This window comes from Lissotriton vulgaris, chromosome 6, assembly GCF_964263255.1.
Source record: "Lissotriton vulgaris chromosome 6, aLisVul1.2, whole genome shotgun sequence".
NCBI classification, from domain to species: Eukaryota; Metazoa; Chordata; class Amphibia; order Caudata; family Salamandridae; genus Lissotriton; species Lissotriton vulgaris.
Window position 1 is genome coordinate 171,262,176 of NC_141694.1, and position 25,951 is coordinate 171,288,126.

The following is a 25,951-nucleotide window of genomic DNA, read 5'->3' on the forward strand; positions in this document are numbered from 1 at the left end:
ATGATTGAGCAAATTACATTCATATTTTCAATGACAAATCGATGCACAAAGTGTAATTGATGCAAATGTTGCTGTCGCACTTCTGCTTCTTCTTAAGGATGGGTGATATCCTGCATGTGTGAAGAAGAAACAAAGATTTATTTGAAGCAGTATACTTTCTAACATTAAGTCATATATATTACATCACATTGTATGGTTAAAAATAATGCCAACTTTAACTATAAATTAACATATTTTTCTAAATTGAAACACGTTATTCCAGAATAGCTTTATTCTATATCCAATATTGCAATTGTTGTTTTTATTTCCATTGTTTAATTTGATCTTCGTATTCAATGTGTACAGAATGAATAGATTTGATGAACACTTCCTTCGTTTCAATGTTACTTACTGCTAAGCTAGAATAATTTTTAACAATTATTAGTCACTTTGTTTGAAACTTTACCCCCATCGGTTTATATTTGTTTTTATGTTTCAAGGTTGTTTGGGCCAAGACGTTCCTTGTCGGATGTGCGGTTGCATTTTGTGAGCATTTCTACATATATGCTTGCCACTACTGCCCTGAGTAAGTATTGATTTCTTTCTCTAAATAGTACCCTACATATGTAATGACACAAAAAGGCTTCAGGCAGATTCCCTAACCCCATGGTTTAAAGGCCATACATCTGCTTGATTAACTTTGCTTCACCCTTTTAAGTACTTTCCATCTTCACAAATAGTCTTTAGTAAATACGGAAAATCTTTAAAAGCTATAAAGTTCCAGGTAGGGCATGTTATAAAAACAAGAGAGTGCTGTTGTCCTTAAAGTTCTTCACTAGCTGCATGGACTCTGTTCAAAGCTGGTTGTCATATCTCTTTGAATCACAGCAGCGTTGTGGCACACTTTCCTCAAAGCAGGTGTGAGGGGGCATAAGCCCCAAAAAGGTGGGAAACAATTGTGTCAAAGTTTGACTTTTTCAATACAATTTTCACTTAAAGTTGCTAGAAACAATGATCACTCCTGAAACATTTATTCCGAATAATTGTACCTGCAATCTGCACCAGATGCACAGACACCAGATACAACACAATGTACAATTACTAAAACATTTCGAATTCAGTTGAAACACAGCTTACCTATTGTTTATTGCATCTGACAACAGTTCCATTATCAATATTCGTACTCAAATTTTAGCTCAGAAAACCATCTTGCATGTATGGTCCTCCAGCCAGTGTTTGAAGAATTGACCATAAGTCCATAGCCATATAGTTGAGTCAATAAATTTGCTGTTTAAGCTTTCCACCAAGAAAAATGCTACATAAACCTTCATCTGCGACAATGATCATGCCACTAAACTAAAACATACTTCAGGAAATGGTAAAGCCATTCAGCCTCAACAAACTAAAAGATACATACACAAATTGTAAAGCCCTTACACACCGAAATCGTGCACCCATATGTGATAACATATTATCATAAGTTAACTCATGCTGCAATATAGAAACCATGGAATCATGTGGAAAGTTGTCAGGCTGAGATAAGAGCTCTAAGGTTTTACCAGTGGCAGAATATGCACGATACAAATAGCAATAGCATACCAATATTACTTAATACAAAACATGAAGATAATATACGACCTAATGCTGACCGAGACTGGCTTGCAGCAAGGGCTTATGGGTGCCATATTACTAAAGTGGCTTATGCCCAGATGCATCAACCGTTTTAGGAAGTGCAAACGGTGCGATTCGCATAAATCGGCCTTTTGCACTTCCTAAATTGGTTACTGGGATGCATCAAGCATTTTTTGGAAATCGCTTTTTTTGCGAGTTCCAAAAAAATGCGATTGCTGTTAAGGAATCGCACATTTGCGATTCCTTAACAGCAATGCATCATCCCCAAAACATTTGCGATTTCCAAAATTGCAAATGCAAATTACCACGAAGTTGAACTTCGTGGTAATTTGCAAAAATGTTTAAAAACGCATGAAAATGCATTTTTTAAACGTGTACGTTACAGGCACACATGTCCTTAGGACATGTGTGTATGTAACTCACATGTAAAAGTGCATTTCATGAGTGCAGGGGGGGTCCTTTGGACCCCCCTCTCCACCCTTGAAAGGCTTTGATGCATTCCGTTTCGAAATTGCGAATTCGCAATTCCCATTCATTCCTATGGGCATTTCAGCCCATAGGAATGAATGGGAATATCGGATTCGCTATTTGGAAATCGCAATTTTATTGGAATTCGGTAAAAAATGCGATTTTTACCGAATCCCAAAAAAATAGCGAAATTAATGATGCATTGCCATTTGCGAATCCTTAATTGCGATTCCTTATTTTTCGCAATTAAGGAATCGCAAATGACAACGTTGATGCATCTAGGGGTAAAAGTGCTAGTATGTGCCAACAGCACCATTTGCCCAGCACAGGTCAGAATTGTGCACCAACTGCCACTATATTTTCACCGCCATCCTATACACAATAGCTATGAGTCAATAGCTCAGAAGACTGTTCACAAAGGTAAATTGACATGTGAGTAAATAAGTTAGTGTAAATTTACTCTGTATTTTAAAAGTAGAGCTAAATAAAAAATACTAACTCTGTAAAGACTAATGCCCAGATGCATCAACCTTTTTAGGAAGTGCAAACGGTGCGATTCACATAAATCGGCCTTTTGCACTTCCTAAATTGGTTACTGGGATGCATCAAGCATTTTTTGGAAATCGCTTTTTTTTGCGAGTTCCAAAAAATGTGATTGCTGTTAAGGAATCGCAAATTTGCGATTCCTTAACAGCAATGCATCATCCTCAAAACATTTGCGATTTTAAAAATTGCAAATGCAAATTACCACGAAGTTGAACTTCGTGGTAATTTGCAAAAATGTTTAAAAACGCATAAAAATGCATTTTTTAAACGTGTACGTTACAGGCACACATGTCCTTAGGACATGTGTGTATGTAACTCACATGTAAAAGTGCATTTCATGGGTGCAGGGGGGGGTCCTTTGGACCCCCCTCTCCACCCTTGAAAGGCTTTGATGCATTCCGATTTGGAATTGCGAATTCGCAATTCCCATTAATTCCTATGGGCATTTCAGCCCATAGGAATGAATGGGAATATCGGATTCGCTATTTGGAACTCGCAATTTTATTGGAATTCGGTAAAAATTGCGATTTTTACCGAATTCCAATAAAATAGCGAAATTAATGATGCATTGCCATTTGCGAATCCTTAATTGCGATTCCTTATTTTTCGCAATTAAGGAATCGCAAATGACAACGTTGATGCATCTAGGGGTTAGGGCCTGATTTAGATGTACGTTGGATCGAAACATATTGGGATTTTTCGGCAGTCTTCCCGCCTACCTACCTGACTGTCCACCCGCCCAATTATGTTGCTGGTACAATGGGACTGAAGTCCGTCGTAGTCCCACTGACTCTGCCAGGACTTCACTTCTTGCCACAACGGCTGGATGTGCTGCTGGTGACCGGAGTCCAGCCAGGATTCCCGCTGTTGGTATTTGGATGTAGGCTGTTTCTAAGGGAATTCCAATGGGAGTACCACCCACTTCGAGTCGGCAGAATGGGCCGAAAAGGGGTGAAAACTAACCTATTTTCAGTTTTGGCCTCTTCTCTCTCATACAGGTCCCCAGTAGACTCGTTCCCCTTTGCAAATGTCTGTAAAAGTATTTTTTCACTGCCTGCCCTTTTTTTAAATGCAGCCCGTTTTCCTTTAAGGAAAACTGGCTGCATTAAAATAAAAACTGCTTTATTTAAAAGCAGTCCCAGACATGGTGGTCTGCTGAGCCGAGCAGGCCACCATCCACAGAAGGGACTGTCATTCCAAATGGGCTTGCAAATTGAGAGAGGCTCCTTAATATTAATGAGCCTCGCAATTTGTGACCCCATTGGGAATCGCAAACAATGCTAAACACACTGTTGTACATTTTATTTTGTGCCTCGCAATTTGCGACTCGGAATTAGTCGCAAAAGATGCAAAACGAAATGGTAGTACATCTAGCTCATAGCCTCTCCTTACATCTCCTTGAACACCTCTCGTTTAGTCATAATTATTTCATATTTTCCAGCCTCAACCTCCATCCATCCCACATTTACAACTAAAATGTAGGTGTACATGTGTGAAGACCTACACACACACTGGAGATATCTGCACAGAAAACATATGCAAAGCAGAGGCACAGACCACTGCATAGAGATTTCTCAATACCATAATGTAGCACTTTAGTAGTACTATTGTAGTACTACCAAAATATTGCAAAATACAATTTGTGGATATTCTGATAAAGAATAATGTTCTGTTATTTATAGGTCGAGTTGTTGATTGAAAGAAAACCTACTTGTGAGGAAAATATTTTGTAGGTCCGTGACCTTACCATTAATAAAATCACAATTCGATATTAGGTACCGTCAGGTTTGTCTTGAAAACCTTAGCTTAGTCCTGGGTATCTGTGGCTCAGAGTAGTCAGGATTTATCAAAGGAACATGTGTAAAGCATTAAGTGGTACCAGAACAGCTGAAAAAGAAGAAAACGCAACACAATAAAAATGCAACACCAATTCATAAAAAAAACAGTTTCATTCTTATCTTAAAATCAACACCTCAATGACAATATCCACCAGAAAGTTCCAGAGGTATGCATTGTAAAAGAAACAATAACTTACAGCTTTTCAATTAGCACAATAAATCATTGTAAACTACTGCTGCAACTCGTGGTTTAGGGTTAGCCACAAAATATGACTTGAAAATGTCTATTAAGGCACTCTTGTTTATGTTTATGTTTATGTTTGTGATATTTATAAAGCGCGTACAATTACCCTTGGGCGTCTCGGCGCTAAGATGCATTGTAATCTCGGCAGTACAGGGATGTGGATTACTGATTAAATAACCACGTTTTCAGTTTTTTTCTGAACTGAAGAAGAGAGGGACAGACTTTCAGGTGATTCGGGAGGATGTTCCAGAGTCTAGGAGCCGCGATTGAGAAGCGGCGGTCACCCCATGAAACTGTTCGACTACGTTGAACCACTAGTTGGTTGAGCGAGGTGGATCGGAGGGTTCTCGATGGATTGTAGGGAATCAGTTGGTGTTTAAGAAAAGAAGGTCCTTGATCCTGTAGTGTTTTATACACTATACATAAAACTTTGAATTTTACCCTGTTGTGGATGGATAACCAGTGGTAATTTTTCAAAGTATCTGAGATAGGTGCAAATTTGGTTTTTTTTGATAGTACGCGAGCAGCAGCATTTTGCACGGTCTGTAGTTTTTTGATGACTCTACTCTGAGCATTGAGCAGCAGACCGTTGCAGTAATCCAATGATGACAGAACTAAAGTAGAACTAAAGTGGTGACCAACTCCAGCATGGAGTCAGTCACAGGGAGCCATATGGTCAAACAGAACAGTTACCTCACAAGGAACAGTCTCCAGACCAGTTTCAAACTCTATGGGTGGGCTTCGATATGAATCAATAGAGTGGTCCTGATGCAAAGGACATGATTCTGGACATGCTCAAGGATGCAGAGGATGCTGAGCCAAAGTTGGTGGTCTTCCTGTGACCACACTTTAGTCCAAGAACACGGAGAGCTGACTTTGGCCTCAGAGGTCAATGTCTCATGACATCTGGGTAAAGTCCATCACAAAAACATTTGCCACTGGTCTACTGGTCTCCAGTTACATCAAAACATGTGGTTCCCTTTAATTTGCTGCAACCTTTGTGCTGACCAAACTGTACTCTGATGACTCTTCTGGTCGAACAGACTTGGGTGCAGCTTTTGAGGGTCGTGTCACAGTCTCCCAGACTGCACCTCGCAATCCTACTGAAAATAGGCTTCGTAGCATTGGGTTCTCACGGCAGGAGGTTTCTCAGTGTTTATGGCCCTGTGGCTGTAACAGGGAATCAGCTAACTGACTCTTAAAGTCACCTACTCTGTCTGGCGCTTGGGATTGGTTTTTCCTTGATACCGCAGGCAGAGGCCTTTCTTTCCTAGCTAAGGAATTTATTTAATTTAATTAATTTTTTAGAGTTTTTTATAGCGCAAGCTAGACCCGAGATATCGGGTATCAGAGCTCTCTACATGAGCACCAGTTTCGTTACAGGAGGACACATTCAATATTGTTAGGAACAGGGAGATTAAGGGATTTGCCCAGAATCACAGGATGTTGAGCGTTGTTGCCGAGACTCGAACCTGTTTTCCCAGCTTCAAGGTCAACCGTTTTAGCCAAAAGGCTACATCCTGTCCCCAATGGAATCAGCAGATGCAGTCCAGTCTTTGGTGCAGCCTCTATTTAATGGGCCCATGGAACAGCAAAGTAGTCCTTCTTCAGTCCTCTATCCAGTACAGAATGATCTGAGGTCTGGGTGCCAGAAATGCCAATGGTTTCTGTCAACCACTGAACATGACAACCCTGATCCCACAAGGATCATAGAAACAGTACAGAATCTTTAGCTTAGTCACTGATACTTACTTATTTGCAGAGCAGTATACAGAGAACACACAGTGGGACGTTTTCAATATATTTATTGAATCAACGTTATTCTTGTATAGAATACATGTGCTGCATTGATTAATAGAAAGAAGCAGATAAAAGTGATTACAAGCACCAACAATGTGAATAGTAGATATAGGTCTACCATGGTGCTAAAACAATGAATATATATTGGCATATAAAACAACGGTACAAGAAAGGAGTGGCCACAGTGAGAAATTACTACAACACAAATATCAACATCACCGTTGAATAAATCATTATCAATATTTTCTTGTTGAGCACATTTATTGATATGGAAAACGTTATGTTTAGGTTCAAAAACAGCGAATTTGTCTGTAAAATCATGAAGACTTGCCCCAGAAAGGGAGGAAGAGGGGAAAAGTGCAGCAATGTGCGAAAGTGAAGGTTAGTGAGAGATGGAATACAATTTGCAATATATACATCAAAATCATATTTGACCTACCCAGCTTTTTTAAAGGCTAACCTATTTACAAAACCTTGATATTTGGGAGATACTGTGAATCTATCATGGTCATCAATATATGGAAAACAAAATAATGTTGTTGACATTTCGACCCCAAAGCTGAATGTAAGGCATTCCAATCGTTACAAAGGGCCTTCATCAGGACAGTGGGGTACACCCTTCATCCACCAGTGCATGCTGTGGGAAAGCTTAGAATAATAGGCCCTAGGGCTCCTGGGTCAGAGAGGGATGAACTCTTGAAAAGTGCCAATGAGTTAATTCCCTCCTGTATGCAGTAAAACGTAGGGCAGAATTATTCAAGATGCTCCGGAATACTCTCAGCGTAGGAACAACATCTGTTAAATGGCTTGCAAAAAAAAGGGCAGTAATCGAAAGTTACTCCTACTATGCGAACCCTACTCTAAGTGTATCTACAGTGTGTGTGTTGGTTGTAGCGCCAAGAATTCCCTGAATGGATGATCCAACCCCATTATCTGGTGGGAGAGAATGAAGGACCCCGCTTTGGTCACAAACTGGGCACCCCTCATGAGATGTCAAACAGCTCTATTATGTGGTGAATTCTCAGCATGCAAGGAACTCTTGTCTCAGTTGCAGTGCCTCCTCTGCTAATCTATTAAGATACTTATCTTTTATAACAGAAAGCAGCCTTGTGCTGTGCGTAGAGATTAGTGATGTTATGGATATGTGGATAGCCCTGTCACCCCATGGATGAAGATAGAGATGACATTTGTACATAGTGTGAAAAGCGACCTTGTACATGATGTTCAGGGCATTGTGATAATATTGTGCAAAGCTAGATGAGTAAACAAGATTAGTTTTAGGGAAGCTAATCCAACAAATCTAACACTGTTGTGGACGCAAATACGTGCAAAAGGTTACTTCTGAAAAAATGGATAATCTAAGATACAAGCTGCTTTGCTACATGGGCCTAACATGAGAACATAACACTTTCTCTTAGCACTCCCTAGCCCATTCCAGAGATATGGGTCATAGGGGACTACACTCCCAAGGCAAAGCCAGTCTGGCATTTGTGTTATCTCTTCTGTTCAAGATGCTAGCCTGTCTGCCAAAAATTAGGAGCAGACCCTCGTGTGTGAAACTACCATGCACACCTTTGAAACTAGACTTTTGGGCTCACTCTGGGTTTGGCCATCTGGTCTGGTGGAGGTCACACCTCTTCCCTCTTCAGGACATTTGTGTTCCTTCCTAAGAGTCATTCACACTGCTCACGTTTAGGGCAGAAGGCTGGCTTGAGTACAGAAGCTTGTGGGCAACTGTGAATGGTTGCTAGAAGTTTTGGCCAACATAGTGGCAACATTTTAAAGTTGAAGAAGTAAGTAAGTGATAGAATGAACACTCTTGGTGCGTGCTCTGCCCAAATCACATGAATTAATGATTCAAAGTGGGTGACCTGATGAGGTACAACAGTCCATGGGTGCACAGTCCATTGACAGCCCCATGGGCCAATATGAATCATTGCAGTGCTCATTTATCATCCTGTTCAATCATATTCAACCAATTTCCTCCATAATTACTCCAAGTCAAATGTTATGTTATGTTATGTTATAACAATTTATTATGCGCACAGCGACTCCAGCGAAGGAGCGTCCCGGCGCAGAGACAAGGAGCAACATAACACAATAGGGAGAGAGGGAGAGAGGGATGAAACAAAATGTTCACATTCAAATTTTCCAATCTTTTTGGGACAAAATTAAGATTCCAGCATGTAAAAAATCCATTATGTTAATATCTTCACTAGTAACAATCCGAATTTCATCCATAATGTTATACCCCCAATGCATTTCCAGAAAAAAGCTCTTCACCAAGAAATAAGAAAATTAAAAACGAGGTTTCATCAGAATCACCATTGAATGACATGTGTCCCTCTAAAGGTGTACCCACAGTAACTTAGATATACTTACTCAAATGTTGTGTGTTTAGCATGGAGTTTTATGTATTCTAACACTAGCATGATATCCCCAGCAAGTAATCCACATGGTTCCCTCCAATCTAAAATGAATACTATGCCTCAACAAGTGAAAACCACCACATGATGAAGTCGCACCCATGTGAAAACTATATGCTAATTAACCATCATGTAAAAAACAAACAAGATCCTAACTCGGAGAACATTTATACATGTTTTTAAAGTACAACTATGTGTACAGGTGCCATCCACCCTAAATAACGTTTTTAAAAAACAATAACTCATTAACAACTGGATTGTTGTACCTAATTAGGTTGCCAGCTTTGTATCAACTTCCTAAAATGGCTAATTGTGCAGAAGTGACATCAAAGTCGACTTGGGAATTAAGTCGTGTTTAATGCAACGATTTGTTTAATACCTTGAAGTATCATATTTTATAGTCCTATCCAGACTTTAACAATGCAAAATTATCAGTGCGTAACTCTGTATTTGTTTTTCCAAAGTTAAAGCAATATGGGTTTTTGACTGTCAGAACATGTCTAAACACATGTTATTCTTTTTAAAATACTGCACCCTTCCTTAGGGCTCGTTAGACCTTACTTAGTGGTGACTTACATATGTTAAAAAAAAGGATAGGCTTTTCCATGACTTACATGGCAAAGTCGAGTTTGCAGTTGAAAACCACTCTACTAATGTTAAGTTATCACTTACTTAAAAAGCGCACAGTCACCCCAGGGTTTCATGGCGCTACTCCTGCATAAGTTGTTACATCAGACCCGATTAGTAGGCTAGCCCAAACAGCCACGTTTCAAGTGCCTTTCGAAAGACAAGAAGGTTGTCGCAGCTTCTCATTGTTACTGGAAGGGAATTCTAGAAAGTAGGTGCCAGGTAAGAAAATCTGCAGCCTCCCACACGTTTGAGTTTTATAGTTGGAACAGATGAAGATGCAAATAGGATGAGCGTAAATTGCGCCGGGATACGTGTTTTTTGATCATGGTCATAATGAATTTTGGACTGTTGCCTTGCAGTGCTTTGAAGGCAAGTCACCCAGTCTTAAATGCCGCACGTTGCTCCACGGGGAGCCACTGGAGCTTGATCAACAAGGACCTGGCATAGTGCCATTTTGGCTGTTTGTGTATTAATCTGGCCGCCTGGTTCTGAACCATTTGCAGCCATTTTAAGAGGTACTGAGGTAAGTCGATATAGAGGAAGTTTGCAAAATCAATGGCGTGATACAACCATTGCTATCACCACCTGGATCAGAGCTGAGTGGGTCAGCAAATGAGCAATTTTCCTCATTTTGCGAAGCTGATATAGACTAGTGAAGATCACTGCACCCACTGGTCCTCTCAGCGACATGTCTGCATTGATTACTACCCCTAGGCTTTTTACATACAAGGATGGAGTTGGGGGAGGACCCAGTTCACTAGGCCAGAAGTGTGGACCCCAGCAGTCCTTGCTCTACCCAGGCAGCACCAGTTCCATCTTGCCCGGGTTGAGTTTCAATTGGTTGCTGTCCATCCAGTGTTGAATGTGGAGCATGGTGGTTAGAAATTCCACAGCAGCATTAGGACCATCTAGGGGGAAAATCAACTGGAGGTCATCTCGATAGTTAAAGATGGTGACCTTCCGATTCTTTAAAAAGTACAGCAGAGGCCTCAGATAAAGATTAAACAATAATGGCGACAGGGACGAGCCCTGTGGTACACCACAAGAGGTGGTACTGTGTATTTTGATTTTAATTGTAGTGACCCCGGAAGAAGGGCCCTGTGGCCCGAAATGCATTGGGAATTTTATGCACATTAAAGACTGCTCGTGATGAACTTTTTGGGCATCATTCCTATTCTTTGAAAGAGACCTGTTATGGCTCAATTTGAATAGTAAAAACTAGAAAAATGGCATCATGTACAGATTGCGGACCTTGAAAATGATACAAGAAAGATAAAAAAAGAATCAAAATAATGGATAAAGTTTGGAAAATGATTATAATGGATTAAAAGGATTGCGGAAATAACATGTACGTCAGTGACGGCAGGTAGCTGTGCGAAAGGTTCTGTGGGGCTACGTGGCCCCACCATACATATAGTTTTTAACTTATGGCAGTGGGGCATGCCTATACCAATCTGCACGCAAACTGAAGTAAGCAGGACTAAAGTATGACAAATGATAACTTGGAATACGGAGGTGTGCATCCCTATATCTAATGAAAACTTTCTAAGAGTGGCATTTAACTTTTATTTTATCTAACTTCACCATAAGTTAGGATTTTAAATTGCAATTCCGGAGACACAAAACTTGGGGGTCCCATAGATCTTCCAATTGGAAATTACATTTATAAGCTGCAATAAGGTAATCCCAATGCTAACCAATAGGAGAGATAGGCCTTGTTATAATGAAAAGGAATTTAAGCATTTTTACTACCTGTACAAGTAAAACTTAAAAGCAGATGTCAAACTTTTTAAATACACTCCACCCTGCCCTTAATAGTGTCCATGGCCAACATTAAGGTTCACTTATATGTTTTCAAAAGGAAGGTTTGGGTCTGGCAAGAGGGTTAACTTGCCAGGTTAGCATGGCAGTTAATAAATGCACACACAGACTCTGCAATGGCAATCCTGAGACATGTTAAAAGTGCTACTTGAGTGAGTGGATCAATCAGTGCTGCAGCCAAGTAGTAACATTTAATTTACAGGCTGTGGACATGATGCACTTTACCAGGGACTTATAAGTAATTTAAATAAATTAATTTAGATAGCCAATGTTACCATGTTTTAACTACAGAGCACATGCACTTTACCACTGGTTAGCAGTGGTAAAGTACCAAGATTCCTAAAGCCAGAACAAATGGAGTCAGCAAAAGGGAGCTTAGAAGGCATAAAGTCAGGGGAAACCACACCAAGGGTGCCAGATCTAACAACAACATCTTACACCCGTCCCAGTCCGGATTCAGATGTAACCCCAGCATCGCTGCCACAGATGACATCAGGCGCCAACTAGACAACGGCGAAACATCAGCCCTTATCCTCCTGGACCTATCAGCTGCCTTCGACACGGTTTGCCACCGCACACTAAAGACACGCCTCCAAGAAGCTGGAATCCAGGAAAAGGCCCTGGCCTGGATCAAATCCTTCCTCTCCGGCAGAACAGAGAGAGTCCTCCTTCCACCCTTCCGATCCGAGGCCACCAACATCATCTGTGATGTACCCCAGGGCTCATCCCTCAGCCAACCCTGTTCAATGTCTACATGGCCCCCCTTGCATAAGTAGCACACCATCATGACCTGAACATCATCTCCTATGCCGACCACACCCAGATCATCCTCTCCCTCACCAATGACCCGCACACTGCCAAAACAAACCTCTATGAGAGAATGAAGGCCGTCGCCGAATGGATGAAGAGCAGCCGGCTAAAACTGAACTCAGACAAGACGGAGGTCCTCATCCACAGCCCCACCCCCTCTGCCTGGGACGACTCCTGGTGGCCGACCACACTGGGAACAGCACCGTCACCTATAGACCACGCATGCAACCTAGGATTCATCCTGACTCCTCCCTCTCCATGTCGAAGCTGGTCAACGCCATCTCCTCCTCCAGCTACAACACCCTCCGCATGGTTAGCAGGTTCTACAAGTGGATCCCATCCGAAACCAGAAGAACAGTGACTCAAGCCCTCGTCAGCAGCAGGCTAGACTACGGCAACTCACTCAACGCAGGAATCCCGGCCAAACACAGACAACGACTGCAACGCATCCAAATTGCCTCCCCCGGCCTGATCCTCAACATCCCTCATTGCAGCCACATCTCCCCCACCTACAAAACCTGCACTGGATTCCCGTCAACAAATTAATGACCTTTAAGCTCCTCACACATGCACACAAAGCACTCCCCAACACCAGACCAGCCTACCTGAACAGCAGACTCAGCTTCCGCACCCCCACCCGCCAGCTCCGCTCCGCCAGCCTCGCACTCGCCCCTGTCCCCCGCATCCAATGAACAACATCCGGTGGCAGATCCTTCTCCTTCCTCGCCGCCAAGACCTGGAACACCCTCCCGGCCCAGCTGCGGCAGACACAGGACGTGCTTACCTTCAGAAAACCACTCAAAACCTTGCTTTTCAAGCAGTAGCGGCACCCCTCCCCTCAGCGCCTTGAGACCCTCACGGGTAAGTAGTGCGCTTTACAACTATTCTGATTGATTGTGTCACCACCAATTGAAAGTGGGGAGACATACCCATCCCATTTGGAGTTCTTTTCACTAAGGAGGAAGAACCTGGAGAGGCTGAGCTGTATGGTTGCGGGGAGCCAGCTTGTAGCTGACTACATCCTGGCAGAGGGTTTCTCTTGGGAGTTTGTTCCAAGCCCTTCTTCACCAAACTAAGAGGACCTCTCACAGGGTACACATACAGTAGTTCAAAGGGGCTAAAGCCAGCCCCCTTCTGTGGTACCTCCCTAGTATGCAAAATGAAGGAATGGCAGGAGGACCTCCCACTTACACATCAAGGGCTCCGGCAGATTCATAATCATGCTTTTTAGGTTAGTCTTGAAACTTACAACAAGCCCATTGGTCAGAGGGTGGTAAGGAGTGGGGAACATGTAGGTTACTCCACACTCCTTCCACATGACCTTCATGTCCCCTGGCATGAAGTTGGTACTCCGGTCAGATACAACATCCTTGGGAAAACTCACATGGGTGAAGATCCCCATCAGTGCTTTGGCCATGGTGGGTGCAGTCATGGTCCTTGGAGAGAGAGCTTCCAGGTATGGGGTGGCATGGTCTCTCAAGGCCAGAATTATTCTGCTGCCCATGGCTGTCTTAGGGTCCAGAGGCCCAATGATGTTGATGTAAGCCCTCCCAACAGGAGTGTTAAGAAGACAATCTAGGGAGAGATATGGGCTGACTACCAGCCTTTGCCTGCTAAGGGATCCCTCTACCTCTAACATTACTAAAGCCACTGGCCTAACTAATTTACTCTCATAGTCTTTCCTGGTGAATACTAGTCTGGAGATACTATCCTATCAAGAACAATGGTATGACTGGCACAGGTATCTCTTAGGACAGTGACTGGGATTCCATTCACCTTTATGGTATGAATCTGTTTACTATCGTCAGGAACCACCAACTCACACTCTGGGCTCTTTCCCCAATTAAAAGCAACTAAGATATCCTTATTTGAGGAATAACCCTATATGGTAATACTGACAACTCCAATGGTTACATTTTTTTGTGGGACAAGCTGGGTCCCCTCTGTAGTGCCCAACCTGCTGACAGTCATAGCAGGCCTACCTTCTATTAACTTATTAAGCTCTGGGTCCCCAATCCTCCATTAACTAAAGTTGGGATGGGTCTTGATCTTTTCTCTTTTATGGTTCTGGGGCTCTGGGGAATTTTATTTGGTGGGTTTTCCACCTCCCTCCTTCCCTTTCTGTGGACTAAACCCCCAAAATCTTGGGCTCATCCCCCCTAAGTTCTCTTGGGTACTCTAGTCCTTACTCACACATCAGCCCTCCTGCCTAACCCTAAAGGACTAGAAAGCTTTGAATCTACCAGATGTTGGTGTAACATCTCCAAGGTACAGTATGTAAGTATGTGCTCTTTTACCACCATATTGCATAAGTTCTCATAGATATCAACCTTGTTACCCAAAATGCAGTCCTCCAGCTACTTCACAGAGGTATCAACAAAATCCACCCATGTCTGCGTTGCCCCTTTGTGTATGGTCCTGACTTTGGTCTGTACTCCTCTGGAGTTAGACCAAAATGATCAATGAGAGACGTCCTTCATGTGGGTATAATAATCTGCCACCTCATCATTTAGTGTAAGAAGTATTTCGCGCCCTACTGTTGGTACTAACTCCCAAATTAAGCACTCCCAATGTTGTGCACCCACCCTTCTCTTTCTTAGAGCTCTCTCTTAGGATGCCATCCACTTGTCAATATCATCCCCCTCAGTGTACTTTGGAACAATACCCTTGGGTTACCTGGGATCGTAGGCACCACCTGTGATTACCTATGCTTCTGAAGATATGCTGCCAACATTCTTCTGGTGTCTCAGTCCTCTTATCGTTCAAAGCTAGTTTTCTCTCCTCCAGGCCCAACTTCCTTTCCTGGATGTTTAAGAGGGTCGGCCGTGCTGCCATGTTCTCTCGTCTCCTCAATGATGGAACACTCCTCTCACTCCCAGGCAAGGAGTTCATCCAAAAAATTGTGTGGGGAAACCACTTGCAACATCTCCATCTGTTTCCTCAAATTCTGGATCATCCCCCTCTTCTTCATTGTCAGTGGCGATGATCTGCTCCTCTAGTTACACTTGGACCCTCCTGGATTCCTCCGAAGCTTTGAGGGCCTTAGCCAGTTCCTCTATTTTCGCTGTTATGCCCAGTCCAATGCTTCTCCTCCTGCACATCCCTCTTAAATTTTTGATTTTAAGTGTGGGCAGGGTAGCCAAGTCAACTGCCATGTTTTCTATCGTTTTAAAACTTTGGAAAACATTTTGCCTTTTAAACAAGCTAGTTGTCAACTCCTTTATCTCTTTATAAAAAAGAGCTTAGAAAAAATGATTGGAACTGATTCTCGACTTTTTTCACTAAGTTTCCTTCTTGTTGTTACTAACTTATTAATTGTGTAGTACAGCCAAACACAATTTCTGGATCCCAATACTAGGCACCAATGTAAGGATTTGAATACATTATATCATATGGCTGTGAAGCCTTATCTTGCAATACACTCGCAAAAACTGTCTTAGGTCCAGTAAGGCTTGTTTAAAAACCTTAAGCTCAAAACTGGGTAGCTACAGCTCTGAGCAACAAGGCTTAGCAAAGGAACAATGTGTAAAGCATTTAACAGCCCCAAACAACGGAATGAGAAAGTCACACAAGAAAGAGACACTACAACAATGTATAATACTAGAGCACAGTATTATAAATTTATAGAGATCTTGATGAGCAAAAGGCAGCGGAGAGTTTTGGAGATACAGATATTAGAACATTTCAATGCTTTTAGTTGCGACCGCAAACAAGCATTGGCCAATAAAAAGTTTGAAAGCAATAGTTCGACGACTCCAGCAACGGTTAGAAAACCATAATTAACAGGTCAGTGGTCTGGTGCCAGAGAGAATACTTTGGGCAGTTACCATACCACCAGAGTATTTTAGAAGCAAGTTCAAGACATTACAAGATGGCCCCCAAAGACATCAATGGAGTGGTCCTGATTCTGAGTGATGCAGGCTTAAAGATGCTCAAGGATGTTCCTGAAGCTGTGCGGTTCACATGGGTGAAATCCGGTCCAGTCCAGTCAACCATCGGTGAGTGGGGGTGAATCTGTACATGGAACTCAGTGCCCCAATGTCCCCTGTATAGGGTTCGAACGGCTGCTGATGCAGTCCTTGCGCTTTTGCAATACAGCGCTCAGGGTGCAAATCTGAGATGGAGGCTGGTGTCTGGTTGGGGTGACAAATCTGGTCACAACCAACTCTCACGAGTCCAGTAGATACTGGTGCACCTTTAGGCTATTTCCAAATTGTCCTTTGGGATGCCCAGCATCTGGTAGAGGTAAAACTTCTTTGGTGGCTACAAGAGATGTGTCTTGATCTCTGGAGCCGGTATCAGGGGATCAACAAACTGATCTTTAGAGTCACTGCTATTGTTAAAGATGGGAAACCAACATTTACCAGGGTCAGGAGTCGCTGGCACAGTCCTAAATCACTAGCCCAACAGTGCAACATATGCAGTCCTCTAGACGGTGCAGTTTTTCTTTGTGCGGGTAGATGGCAGCTGGGCAGTCCTTCTTCGATCCTTTCTTCAAGTTACCTAAATTACTGTGCAGGGTGCCAAGGCTGCTCTATTTATCCCAGGAAAGTGCCTCAAGGGAATCAAGGAGTCACTAGCCAATGGGCTACTGGGCCCCCTCCTATCTAGTTTTGAAGTTTGTCTGATGTGTGGCATCTGGCTATACCACAGAGCCTAATTCTTGCTTGGTTCACTGATAGAATATCGATGTAAAAAATATTGATGTTCTATATTTCGAAAAAAATATATAGAATACAAAAATATTGACTCCTATACCTAAATAGGTAAGTACAAAAATATTGAATAAAAAATATTGATATAACAAAATATAGATGTAAAAAGTATCGATTTTAATATATATATAAAATAAAATGATATATTGTTAATCTATTAAAAGGTATTAATTTTAACAACATAAATATAATTTAATATACATGTTCACAAAATATAACAAATAAACTTAATAGAAAAAGCAACACTCAAACATAATAATTGATACATATACATATATTTACTTAAAAATAATTAATAACCTATTATATTTAATTTATTTTAAAATGTTAAAATTATATTAAAATAATACATATATATATAAATATAATTTAAAATATAAAAAACATTGTAGAATAAATTGAAATATTAAACTTTAAAAAATATTTAAACCTAAGTTGCCCAATACAATAAGTTCAACAGTAGAGAAAGTGTTGGATAGCAAAATAATTCAATTTACTATTCGAACTCCATTGAGTGCAACAGTAGGGAAAGTATTGGATAGCGAAGATGTAACAATTACTATTCCCACTCCAAAGAGTGCAACAGTAGAGAGAGTGTTGTATAGCGCAGGGGTAAAAAATTACTACTATCACTCCAGTAAGAGGAACAGTAGGCAAAACGTTGGATAGCGGAGATGTAAAAATTACTATTCCCACTCCAAAGAGTGCCCATTAGGGAAAGTGTTGGATAGCAGTGGGGTAAACATTGCTATTCCCACTCCAGTAATAGCAACAGTTGGGACAGTCTTGGATAGCGGAAGGATAACAATTACTATTCCCAAGTGCAGGATAGAGTAGAAAAAAAATACTATTCACACTCAAACACTTAAACAAAAAACAAGAAAACAATATTTAGAAAATACATATGAAAAATATTAAACATATAAAAAGAACACATATTAAATATTAATTACATGTATAAAATAAAATAATAAATACATTTACCAAAAATTCTTTTAAACTAGAAAATATTTAGCAAACAAAGATATTAATTAAAATGTATATGTGTTTATCTTATTCCCTACCCTATAACACCACACCAATTACAAAACACTTCAACATGTTTAACTAAATGTATTTTCATATTTAACACACTTAATAATCAATTACAAATATTATTAATGTAATACTAACAAATAGTAATTAACTACACAAACTTTAACGCTATAATATCCACAACAAACACCTAAATTAAACTATAAAACAATAAAACACAATTAAAACTTATTTTAAATAAATCCGAGTTAAGAAATGTATTAAAATCATGTGGTTCAACGTGAAGGAGTTTATTAATCACTTACTTTTTTAATGTCCACAAGTTATGCGCTTCTGGAAATCAGTATGGACCCAAATGAATTATATTTTTAACACCAGTATACTCCTTACTTTTGTAAATATTTTTTTAGGTAGTCTCTCTAATAGCTGGAACAAACCCCAAACTCAGACTCAAATTATTGACCTATTTTTGGCTGCTGCTTTTCAGAAGATAACAAAAAATTGGAAGGACGCCTCCAAACTTTCATTTATAGCTTGGTGGTATTCCATTTGCCATAATCATAGACTTGACACCACTTTTGTATTTCCAATGCCTGCGAAACACAAATGATTACTTTTATGGTCTCCTGTTACAACATTTTTGAATGAAAGTATTAAAAAATCCTTTCCTTCAGTACCATGTATTCAAAAAGTTGCTCAACCCCCTTGAACTCTCTGTTTTTGTTCATCTCTTTAACTTGTACCTGATTTATTGTAACTTTGCTTTAATTGCATAAATATTAAGTAACATACCTGGTTTTCTCCTCTTTATACCCTTTTGCTTTTGTTATTCCTGTCATAGATGTCTCTATAATTATGTAATCATTTGCTTATTTGCCATTAATAAATGTTTTGTATCACTAATATTTGATAGTTCGATGCTTGCTATAGTATTGTTGTTCCTTTTTTGACATACTGTTAATAAACTTACCTTTTGAAACTTAAAACTTATTTTAAAATGTAAAACTACTACTAACATCTAATATTTAAATAAGAACAAACAAAAAAATAAACAATAACCTAAAATAAATATAAAATAATTACAATTAATTACCAACCAATTAATTCATCAATTAAAATTAAATCACTTTCCATTCTTCCCACCCTGTAAACCTATACAAACCATAACACACACCTAAAATTAATTGCACAATCACCAAAATGTATAACGAATTATTTAAAATTAATTAACAACCAATTATTAATTCAAAAAGTTAAAATAAATTATTTTCCACCCTTTACACCTATAAACACCACAACACACACCGAAATTAAATAAACTATTACCATAATTAATCACCAATTAATTAATTTTAATTAACAAATGATTAATAATTTACTTTACACATTTAACACTATAACTGCTCAATTAAACAAATAATAATACATTGAATTAATAAATATTAATAAATAAAAATTAATCAATACATTTAATATAATTAAATTACTTCCCACCATATTCCCCTATAAATCCACAACCCAATACGGAACTAAAAACGCTAAATTGAAATATAAATAAATGAATAACTTTAATATAATTAAATTACTTCCCACCCTATTTCCCTATAAACCCACAACCCACTATTTAACTAAAGGCACAAAATTAAAAAAATATATAATAATTTACTACAAAAAATGTAACACATATATCAAAAATACAAACAATTGCTATACGCACTTCTATATTTTTAAAATCGATATTACTCACCTTAAATTGATATTCTTGACATTGATATTCTTACTGTCGATATTTCTGACCCACGATATTTAAGCCTCGATATTTGTGCAACTCAATATTTATGGCTCGATATCCTGTCTCGGTTGTGAGGAGCCTTTTAGCTGACCAGAGGGGTGTGGCTGCCTGAGGGCTACATGCCAACAGTAAAACCAGCTTGGGTGTGAGCTTTCCCTCCTTAACCCTGTCAGTAAGAAACAACAGGCATCCTTCTCAAGAATGTAGTCACAGAAGCCCTTCATTTGCGGCTTCACCTGTGAAGCTTGCCTTTTGGGCTAACACCCTTGGCAGCCATCCTGTGGGTGGGGGGTCACACCTTCCAGCATGGCAACAGTCTTTGTTCCTGGCCTGGTAGTTATCCCCATGTCACCCAATGCGGGCAGATCCTTGCCTTTATGCTAAAGCCTATGTGGACTCACTAAACTCGCTGAACACAGAAATGGCAACTGTCTAAAATTGGCAAGCTCTCAAAGTAAAATGAATGTCAACTTGACCATTAAGTTGCATTTAACGTCACAATTCATTTTATACCTTACATAACCTAGTTAGGTAGTCCCATTCAGGAGTTAAATGGGTTGGGGGTGCCAACGAGGAAACTCTGTACAAGTCAATGGGACTAATAACTTTAGAAATGTTGTTGTTAAGACATCTGAAAAATGCATGTCTAAGTTAAAAAAATACAGCTTACTGCCTTAATACTCTATATGCCTTCCTAATGGGAGACTTATAACATATAGGGGCATATTCACAAGGAGCTATCGCCGAATTAACTGCACTTTATCACAGCTAAAGTTGTGAAAAATGTACCTCCCCATTCACAAGCTGGTGTTAACAGCTCACAGCACCCGTTAACCAACGATAGGAGCAGCAAAAAAGATCGCCACAGAGGTCCTCCGCAACTATCGCTAATAAGATGCAGAGTAGGCGTTCAATTGCAAAAAGCAGTGAGAATACGACACCTCAACATTCACAATGACTAGTAAGATCTGCGATAGGAACACAAAATACGTGATAGGGCCGTTAGCAGCAGGAAATTAACACCTGCTCTGACCTGGTGGAAAGTCAGACGGCAGCCTGCACCACAAAAGGGAACCCAGTCCAGGGCATCTTCGGAAGGGCAACAGATGCCATGGAGCCACACATCATGCAGCCCGGAAACCCAAGAGGGCCAAAACACCCACTCGGCACACCCCACCCCCGGGGGTGGGGTGCACCACAAAGGCAGCGCAGACAAAGACAGCGGCACCCCAGGAAATGCACCTGCCACACAGGCCCAACATCTGACAATGTCACTCCACTACAGGCTGAAAGGAACACCATCCTACGCATCCTGACCATCATCGCTTAACAGGCCAAGGGCACCAACACTTCAAACAACCAACATCCCACCCCACACCAAGCTGCTGGCTGTGCTGTACCTGTTGGCCCCTGGCACATCCCAACCAACTCCGCCAGAGTAGGCGGAGTCTCACAGCCAGCCACATCCAAGTCTCCACACCTATCCTGGACATCACCATCACCCGGGCTCCACAGTCCCCATATGTCTAAACCAGGAACTGCTGGAGACCAAGCAAGGACCACACTCCATAGCCGAATATACACACACGTGTTGGGAGCAATCCACTGCACACATGTCCCACCTATGCCCCCTGGTGACACAGTACACAATCAGCGCAACAGGAAACACACATCACACATCAATGTGCAGTATTTGGAGGCACTGTGGGACCTTCACCAATGTTGCCTCCAAATACACAGCCAGTGTGCATGATCCCTTCACCCTCCGACAGTCCATCAGCAATCAGCGTTCCCAGGATGGCTCCAAGGGAAATGCAGTCGTGAACATGACCAATAAATGGCATGGCACCTCAGTTACAAAATAGCCGAATGTGGGGAGAGGTGGCAACCAGGCATGTGTGAACGATGCAGTAGAACCATGATTGGGAAAGTACACATTGTCAAGTGTGGCGGCTTTGTGCTAGACAGACCGCAGTACGCAGAACACACCCATATTCACGGCAACATACACCTCAGTTGTATGTAGTGTAGTGGACAGTGGCGCATCGATATCACCCCAGCCAGATGGGGTCCTTGCGGAAATGTTGCCTGTTACATCCCCCGTAAGCGTGAGCAGAGTGGCATGGACCAGTGTACACCTGGCCAGCATAGGGGTGTGAATAAAAAGCACGTAGCCCTGGGCCTGGCCCTCTTCTGGAAAGGCCAACATCTCTGCCGGGTCAGCGCCTCCTACCCCACCATGAGGCCAATGCCGTCCTCGTTAGCGGAGTTGCCTGCAATCCTGTGCGCCTGACGTGTACCCCGGCCCGTTGGACCATGGACACGTCAGCCCGACACTGCACAGCCAGGCCACACTGATCACCAGCCAACACCAGCGTGTGTCAAGGAGTGCCCACTGCATGCCTGTGTAAGCTCCAAGCCCGAGACCAGCAACCCTGCCAGCCTTTCAGACCATTGCTGGGCCCCAACACTGTCCCTCATTACTCCTTCCTCATTTACATATTCCACTGGCGTCCTCTGCAGCCCAGTAGGTCCCATGTGTGAAACAGTATCCTGGCTCCTGAATGGCAGTGACCCCCAATCCGGGTCTGCGGTTACAGCACCTGACCCCCCGATCAGTGAGGCATAGTTCCATATGGGCATCTTGCGACACGTTGTGCCACTAACCCTGTTCAATGCCAGCCGGCAACACGTGCTGTCACAAACCCTGTTCAAAGCCAGCTGACAACTCGTAGTGCCAAAAAACCCTGTTCAATGCCAGCCGGCGACACGTGCTTCCACAAACCCTGTCGAACGCCAGCCGGTGACTTGTGGTGCCACAAATCCTGTTCAACGCCCGCCGGTGACACGTGGATGAGGGACCAGGACTACCTTGTGGACCAGTATGTCTCACATCCAGCACCTAGTCACGAATCACAAATGGCAGAGTACACACCAGTGGTCGCACGGAGAGGAGTAAGAGGAAGTTGCGGCTCAGTCCAGATGAAAGCCGGGTCACAGTCACTGAGGTGACCAAACATGTGGTGCCACTCAACCTGAACTATGCAGGTCGGTGGGGCCACCAACCTATGCCGGCGACACTCAGTGAATGGCCCGTGCTGACCGCTGCCTCCGGCCTACACTGCTCTCGGCCTAGGCTGCGCACGAGTAGGTCACAGAGTCATGATTTAGCAAAGGTGGAGCTCGTATCAGCGTACCGGCGTCATCCCAGACTGCATCCCCTCTCAGTCCCAATCCTGGCCTCCACCTTGGGGGTGCCCAGGAGTGGACGCCTCACAGGGGAAGCCAGGATGGGTTCCACAGCGGTATTCGTACAAGCGCCATGAGACCCTTGCGGGTGAGTAATGCGCTATACAAGTATCAATTTACATTTACATTTAAACTAAGTCTGTTCCTGACATTCATGGACACTCACTGTTTGTACATTGATGGCATCTAAGTTGATGGACATGGGGCTAGTTTTCATCCTCATGTAGCAGACACAGAATTGGTGGTAAATATGACGCTTGCGCTTCCCACCCCACAATTTGCTGCTTCCGGATAAAATAAAACCTTTCGGTGTCATGACCTGGAGGACACCTTCCACTGTCCCCCGAAACCCTCCGCAACAAACACCTTGGACATTGATGGTGACCCACTCAGGTCGCATGGCCCATCTGACTGCACTGCAAGTCACCGTCCCGTGGCTGGGTGCCTGTGCTGGCCGGAGTGCATCCAGGGCCAGTAACTCTGTGCAGGTCGGGTCCAGGACCCCTTCTTTGGAGACATTGGATGTCCCATGAAGCATAGGCCTTGGGGTCATCAATGCCATTTCTCTGTGGCCTTTTGCTGTATGCAGCCTCCAGACCCAAATGTGTCCCAACAGGGCTCACACACGGAAGCGAGTCCAGACCGGCCTGGTCGTCGCATCACCGCAGGAGTCACATGCCACCACCGCAAGGACCACCTCCAAACACCATCTGCCAGAGTTGAAACGGTGGTCCTGACAGAATTACGGAGTTGCGCAGCCCTGTCGTGGATGCCATCATCGGCCTGATACCCTGCTCTGCACTCCAGGTGCCAGTGACTCAGTACACCATAGGCCATTGTCTGTTGCTGATTTTGTATTGTGCTGTGGAGAGGTTGCACAGCTATGTCACCTCAAACAGTTTGGGGGCCCTCAGACGTTGATGGGGAAGATGATGCAGGTCTAACACACCACACTGCATCTGCATCAGGAATATATGGAAGGGACACAATCCGAGACTTTTTCTTCACATGAGCGCGCTCATCTCTAGTATCCCAACCCCAGTGCACTGCAACTCACGGTCACTTCTGTTTGCATGTTGGCTGTCCTCTGGACTTTCTCCGGCTCACTCCATGTTGCTCAGCAGTTAACTCTGTTATGCATGTGTTTTCTGTTTCCGTTACACTGGTGTCCAATGTTCAAGTGGTTGCAAGCACCAGACATTCCGTGCAGAATGGCTTACACTCACCCCACACACATCCTGCACAGGTGTCACTGTACATGTGGTCCTGCCAATAAAGAGGCCGGGTGCATGTTCCCATAGCCAGTTCAACATGATATCTGCGTGTGTCCCTCTGGTCTTTTATGCATGAGGGCCCTGGGTCCTACAGCATTGCATTGTGCTGTGTACATTTGATGCAGACATGTCACCGCAGGCAGTGGGTTGGAGCTTGGTCATGTAACTTTGTCGTCACCCACTCAATTTGTAAGGGGAGTGGCCAGGGCCATCATATGCAGAGCCAACATGGGTGTGGTACTGCTATTTGAGTGCCCCTGGGCGTGGTTCTGTACTGTAAATGTGCATCTGCATGGGTCTCTATGGCAGTGTGGGTCTCCTTAGTGGGGTGTGGGTGGGCCCTGAAGACACCTACGTATGTGTCCTGGTTCACATTCCATTGGTTTGGCCCCCCCATCGCCACGCTGACACATGTCATTGGGGTGCCATGTGTGGGTGGGTGAAGTGTTGTGAGCCAGCTTTTCTTGCAGATGCTTCCTGCTGTGTGGTCTGTTGCAGGCTCTGTGTTCTGCTCTGAGTAGCTTGGCTAGCCGGGTCCTGGTGGGGGGCTGCGTGGGCTATTCATGGGGTTTCGTAATGCATCGGTGTCGATGGTGTGGTGGTCCTCTCAGTCTCAAGCATCACTGATGTGTTGTATTCTGTGCTGTGCTGAAGGTGTTGTGTGCCCCTCTGCGATGTGAAGGGGAAGTGTGTGTTGACTTTGTGTAGACATATATGTTGGTACATCGTGCTGGTTTGCATGCAGATTGTGAGTGTTTGGGGTAGCTGGATTTTTCTGCTGGACAGTGTACATTTGGACTACATGACAGATGTGAGGTTGTACGCGTACATTTCCATTTCACAGTATCCAGCTCTGTCAGATGTAGTAGGCATGTTTCTGTGCATGTGCGGAGCCAGTTGTGTCCTCTTTTCTGCAGTGTCATTATGCACGTTTGTCCACTTTTTCGTCAATGTGGGTGTGCTATTCGTGGTATGTGTGTGTGCTACAATGTGCCAAGGTGATCTGGGACAGGATCCTGTGTGATTGTGGGTGTGCAGTGTGCTACACCTCGTTGTGCATGTATGCCATTGTGCCCATCTCCCCTCGTTCCCTCTAGTCCCTGTTCGTTGCACTCCTGTTGATATTGTGTCAGGTCCACTCAAGCTGTGTCCGTACTCCCTACTCCTTGCATGGTCTCCACACTGATGACTGTGGCCTGGGTTTCCGCCAGCTCCTCTGCTGGCACTGGACTGCCACCTCCTGTCACTGTTGCTGCCTTCCTGTTGGCAGCAGGTTGGTGCCTGGTTTAGGTAGTCATGTCAAGCCGGCACCTATTGGCCTCCTGGATTGGCCTCCTCGGCATTCCGACTGCAATCCAGGTGGTCTGCTGGTGGGTCAGTTGCTGGTAGTGTTCTGTCTCCTCCATGACGCTCGTCTTGGTTTCCTGAGGTCTGCATCACGTTTTCCTCTCCCTCTTCTCCTTGGCCTTCCCCGACCCTATGTTTCCTTGCTGGTAGTCTATGGGGGTTGTGGGGTTTGAGTTGTCCTATGCGCTGGGTCAGGGTGCATCTATGCTGTGGCGTGCTTTGGCTTGTTTCTGGTGTATATTTTCTGTGGTTTTAATGGTTCATTGTACCGCCAGACGTGTGGGATTTGCAGGCCTACGGCTGGTTTTTGCTACTTTTTGTACCGCGGTTGGCCTGATCGCATGT

General features: G+C 43.0%; 1 protein-coding gene across 1 annotated transcript in view; it reads left to right on the forward strand.

Moving 5' to 3' along the window:
- LOC147706966 (serotriflin-like) overlaps nt 1-25,951 on the forward strand; it is a 75,338-nt gene that overhangs the window by 38,103 nt on the left and 11,284 nt on the right. Inside the window, exon 4 of the mRNA XM_086925606.1 lies at nt 480-565. Coding sequence (XP_086781732.1) covers nt 480-565 — 86 coding nt within the window. The remainder of the gene's footprint in view (nt 1-479; nt 566-25,951) is intronic.